General features: G+C 39.9%; 1 protein-coding gene across 6 annotated transcripts in view; it reads right to left on the reverse strand.

Annotated features, from left to right (window-relative positions):
- LOC106879571 (glutamyl-tRNA(Gln) amidotransferase subunit A, mitochondrial) overlaps positions 1 to 5,794 on the reverse strand; it is a 32,275-nt gene that overhangs the window by 3,509 nt on the left and 22,972 nt on the right. For 5 of the 6 annotated variants that reach the window (XM_014929214.2, XM_052975607.1, XM_014929209.2 and 2 more), the window contains exons 8-9: positions 5,612 to 5,729; positions 1,866 to 2,071 (exon numbers count right to left, since the gene is read on the reverse strand). In XM_014929214.2, coding sequence (XP_014784700.1) covers positions 1,866 to 2,071; positions 5,612 to 5,729 — 324 coding nt within the window. The remainder of the gene's footprint in view (positions 1 to 1,865; positions 2,072 to 5,611; positions 5,730 to 5,794) is intronic. The other variant, XM_014929221.2, reaches the window with a different exon arrangement.

The following is a 5,794-nucleotide window of genomic DNA, read 5'->3' on the forward strand; positions in this document are numbered from 1 at the left end:
GATGATGATGATGATGATGATGATATATATATTTGAGTGCATGCATATGTCAGTGGGTGTGTGCATTTGCATACAGACACACACACACACACTGACATCCACACCAACAAAAGGATGTGTTGTTCTGTTTCAATATTGAATTTATTTTACATTCTTACGTCTTCAATAAACAAACCTTTCCCAAAAAGTTTTATCGCCACAAATCATTATTTAATGTTTGTTCGACAAATTCTGATGTAGGTGAACAATGACATCAATATCAACAAGAACAAGACACACACACATCAACAACAACAACATTCTTATTGAATTTCTGTAATGGAAACATAAGCAGCAGATGGCAACATAGATATTATAAGACATGAAAGCTGCATATATTTTAATATTGGATGAAGAAATGGGTGATGGGTTCAGAAGTTTGTTTTATAACAATGCTGTAATGGGTTCAATTCCTTGGCAAAGCAGCATCTTGGCTAGAGGTCTTCTGCCATAAATCTTGGATTGATTTATGATTGAAATCTGAGAAACAGGAATTTGATGGGGAAGAGATTGCCATTCCTGTTTTTGGTTGGTAGTTTTAACCCTTTGCCTGCCGTATGTGTCACATGTGTTGCACAAGGCATATTTCCCTGATGTTCCTGCATCATTTTTAATACAAATTTCCAAATATTTTTAAATTGCTAGAATAATTTGAGACTTGCAAAAGGAAAGCTTTATGCAACTCAGAACATATGAAACAAAGGCAAACTAAAAGTCTGGAAACAAGCACAGATTTTTAGGACAAAGCTATGAAAATGTGTTAGACAGGCAAAGTCTTAAATGTCAAACAATTGTCTCCATAGCTTGTGAGGGGCTGTGATTGCAACAGGAGCCTGATGGTGCGGTTAACCATTTGCCTGTCACATCTGATACACAGAACATATTTGCTTGATGTTCATGCATCACATACAATACACATTTGCAATTATTTCCCCCCCACCAGAGTAATTTGGGACTTGTAAAAGGAAAGCTTTATCTTACTCAGAATGTATGAAACAAGAACCAACTAAAAACAAGGCTGAAAACAAGAATGGACGTTTAGGACAAAGTTTCGAAAATGTTTTGGACAGGAAAAATCTTAAATGTCAAACAATTGTCTCCATAGTTTGTGAGGGGCTGTGATTTCAGTGGTGGCTTGAAGCTGGGGTTAACCATTTGCCTTTCACATACGATACACAGGTTACAGTTCCCTGGTACCACGTATGATACTCACTCTCCATTGTTCTTTTTTTTTAACCATTTGAGTAACTTTGGATTTATGAAAAGGAAGCTTTATATAAGTCAGAAGGAATGAAAGAAGGGCTGACCAAAAGTTTGAAATACAAGAATGGATATTTAGGAGAGATTTATGAGAATGCTTTAAGCAGGTAAAAAGGTTAATCTGACATAGATTTAACATCACTGCTTGGTCCTTTGGCCGAAGATGGAATATCTTTGACCACTTTGATCGTATGTCTACCTGACCAACGCTGATCTGGAGCTGAACAACAACAACAACAGGAAAAAAAAAAACTACTTGGTTAATCATTCTGTTAGAAATAACAACCAAATTTCTCTGAAACACCAGCATGCTGTGTGAGAAAAGAAGGACACATTGTTACAGGAAGAGAGAGAGAGAGAGAGAGAAACAAATGGGACAGTCATGGACGGAGCGTTTTTGACTATATGTTTGCTCATCAATCAGGGCTGACCTGGGATGGAGATTATACAACAACAATAACAACAAAAGCAACAATAACCCCACTAACAACAAAAACATTAATTACAACAATAATAAAAGTAACAACAACAACAACAACAAGGAGAATGTGTAAAAGAAGCAAAACCTGCAAGATTCACGGATGTCGTGTAGAGATCCTGCTCAGAGATGCGGGTACGATTATCCTCCTGGCAGAAATCCCTGTAGAGGGGAGCATCACTCACTGTTACTGGAGTAAGCAGCATGTCCACACCATTGGCAAACACTTGATGGAAGTCAGTGGTGATGAGTCGGCGGAGTTTCATGGATTGGGCCACATATTTGTTGTAGTTGCTGTAGCATGGACAGTACAGAGAGAAAAAGAGAGAGAGAAAGGGATTAAAGTTGATGATATATTTGATGAAATATATATTTCATCAAATACATATATATATATATATATACATACAAGTATATATATATATATAAATATATATATATATATATATACATATACATATATATATATATATATATATATATATATACACACACATATGTATATATATAGTTGAACAAACTGTTCCTAGGACTTATTTCTTCTTCTTCCTCCTTTCCTTCTCCTCCTCCTTGTACTTCACTTTTGTTTCCTGATCGTTTTCCTCCCTGCTCCTTCCCTTTTTCTCCCACCCACCACATCATATCCACCCCATATACTCACCCCGCCTCCACACTTTTAACTTTGTTCTTTCTTTCTCCCCCCCACCAATAGTTCCCCAACAACAAGGTCTGAAGGACGCACAATGTAACAGTACACCTTTGATGGATGCAGGTCTGAGGAAGATCCCCTCCATTCTCTAAAACCCCAAGTATTACATGATAGAATTTCTGCGTAAACTGGCATCACAAATGGAGATGGGAGGGAAACATGTGTGACTAATAATTGAAGAGGGGTCAAAGAATTTTCCTTGTCTTCTTTTCATTGGATTATTTACTCTTTGCCAATCCATATGATGGTATAATCATCATGAAACTTGGATTTCCTACACCAGAAGTATTCCAGCCTTGGTTTGGATCCTGACAGTGTTCATAGCCCAGCATTCAGGTCGAGTACTTCTCTGGAAAACCCCCCAACTTCACATCCAACCTGACCGTAGCCATTTGCTCTCTCTCTCTCTCTCATAAATATATGGTTAGGGCAGCGGACTCGTGGTCGTAGGATCATGGTTTCGATTCCCAGACCGGGCATTGTGAGTGTTTATTGAGCGAAAACACCTTAAAAGCTCCATGAAGCTCCTGCAGGGGGTGGTGGTGAACCCTGCTGTACTCTTCCACCACAACTTTCTTTCACTCCTTCCTGTTTCTGTTGTGCCTGTATTTCAAAGGGTCAGCCTTGTCACACTCTGTGTCATGCTAAATCTCCCCGAGAACTACATTAAGGGTACACATGTCTGTGGAGTGCTCAGCCACTTGCACATTAATAAATGAGCTGCAACGTCACTAATGCCAAGCTGTATCGGCCCCTTTGCCTTTCCCTTGGATAACATCAGTGGCATGGAGAGGAGAGGCCGGTATGCATGGGCAACTGCTGGTCTTCCATAAAAAAAACCCTGCCCAGACTTGTGCTTCGGAGGGTAACTTTCTAGGTGCAATCCCATGGTCATTCATGACCGAAGGGGGTCACAACAACAACAACACAACAATATAAATAATGTAAATATATATCTTGAAATACAATACTTTATACATACATTGAAGCCAGGATGCTGTACCAAAGAAGTGTGTATATGATTAAATTATAATAATGGACCAAAAGAAATAGCAGTTGAATCTTCCTCCAATCACAACTTAAATACTCAACCTGTTAGAAATAGCAGCCAAATCTACCTTACAACATAACCTAGCGACTAAACATCCTAAAAATTGGAGTCATATCCTCCTCTGATCACACAACCAACTAGAAGTTGCAGCTAAATCACCCTCGAATCACATGCAATCTGCAAAGACATCATTAAAATCTCCCTCCAGGTGCACCCGACCTGCTAGAAATAGATGCAAAATGCCCTTTCAGTTACACCTTGCCTCCGCAAAAACTTTCAGAAACAGCAGCCAAATCTACTTCACATTATTTACTACCAAATGAAAATAGGAAGGACACATTAGGAAAAATTAACCCAGAGTGTATATATATACTATGCCTGAAAAACAAAGACTAGATGGTCACATATGGAGTGTGTTAGTTAATTGGTCAGATGGATCAGGTCTCACATAGGAAAACAACAACAACAGCAGCAGCAGCAGTAGCAGCGATGAGACAAAAGTTTTCCATTACCATAACTGTCTTTGAAACATCTGTTACACTGTGTGAATGTGTGTGTGTGAATGCGTGTGTGTGTTTGTGTGTATTTACACACATACGTATGCTTAGAAGTAGGCTCTGTGTATTGATTTTGTACACACACATGCAAATATATATATGTGTGTGTGTGTGTAAGTGTGTGTAGAAAATCAATACATAAAATATACTTCTAAACAGTAGTTCATGCTACACATAGACCATCAGAACACACACATACGCATACATACATGCACACACACACATACTACATGAAGCACAAGTGTGGCCCAGTGGTTAAGAAACTTACTTCCCAATGACATGGTTTCAGGTTCAGTCCCACATCACAGCACATTGGGCAAGTGTCTGTCACTACTGCCATTGGACCGACCAAAGCCTTCTGGTTGGATTAGGTTGGCAGAAACTAAAAGAAGCCTACCATGTGTGTGTGTGTGTGTGTTGTCTTTTACTTGTTTCAGTCATTAGATATATACACACACACATATATATATACGATGGGCTCCTCTCAGTTTCTGTCTATCAAATCCACTCACAAGGCTTGGTCGGCCCAAGGCTATAGAAGAAGACACTTGCCCAAGGTGCCACGCAGTGGGACTGAACCTGCAACAATCATGTGGCTGGTAAGCAAGCTACTTACCACACAGCCACTCCATGTGTGTGTGAGTGTGCATGCTTGTGCCTCTTGTAATGAGCCCCTGAAAGAATGAATGGCAAAACTGTCTAAGGCAGGGTTTGAACTCAGATTATAGGAATAAAAACTGCAAAATACTGTGTCTTGCATGTTGACAACTCTAAACACACACACCCTATCACAACCGCTACCACACTACATTCTACAGGTACACTACAACCACAACAGTCTATGCTATACATGCATACAAACACACAATGAATTACATCAACACACACCCACACACACACAGAGCAACATCTGTCACACTGAGTAATCAAATATAAAATTTAAATACTAGGATATAAGATAATGTAGTGGTGGTGATGATGATGATGATGATGGTGGTGGTGGTGGTGGTGGTGGTGGTGGTGAAGGCTAATGAGTCAGCCTTCCCCACCTCCGCCCTCCTTCCACCTTCATTTTTGTATTTTGGGTTTTTCATTTGTTATCTTTTACTTGTTTCAGTCAGTGGACTGTGGCCATGCTGGAACACCACGCTGAAGAGTCTAGTCGAGCAATTTTGACCCCAGAACTTATTTTCTAAGCTTGGTACTTATTCTATCAGTGTCGTTTGCCAAACTGCTAAGTCACAGAGACAGACAAACACCAACTGTCAAGCGGTGGTGGGGGACAAACACAAAAACACAAAAACACATACATACATACACACATATATATACAATGAGCTTCTTTCAGTTTCCACCTACCTAGTCCACTCACCAGGCTTTGGCCAGCCTGGGGCTATTGTAGAAGACACTTGCCCAAGGTGCCAGGCAGTGGATTGAAACCCAAGACCCTCCTTACTAACCAGCTGACCATAAACAGAATATAAATTTATGACAGGTTTAAACTGTAATTCTGTTACCTTTTTAGTAAAAAATAATTGCCGGCCAGAATCCTTCCTCGGACAACATCGTTGAAACCTTGGTGCCGGCTGGTGGCATACAATTGCTCTGTGGAGGCCATAATATTAGCACGGTGACCTGCAAAGATTGAAGGTAAACAATGTGTGAGTGTGTGTGTGTGTGTGTGTGTGTGTGTGTGTGTG

This window comes from Octopus bimaculoides, chromosome 21 (genome assembly GCF_001194135.2).
Source record: "Octopus bimaculoides isolate UCB-OBI-ISO-001 chromosome 21, ASM119413v2, whole genome shotgun sequence".
Taxonomy (NCBI): Eukaryota; Metazoa; Mollusca; class Cephalopoda; order Octopoda; family Octopodidae; genus Octopus; species Octopus bimaculoides.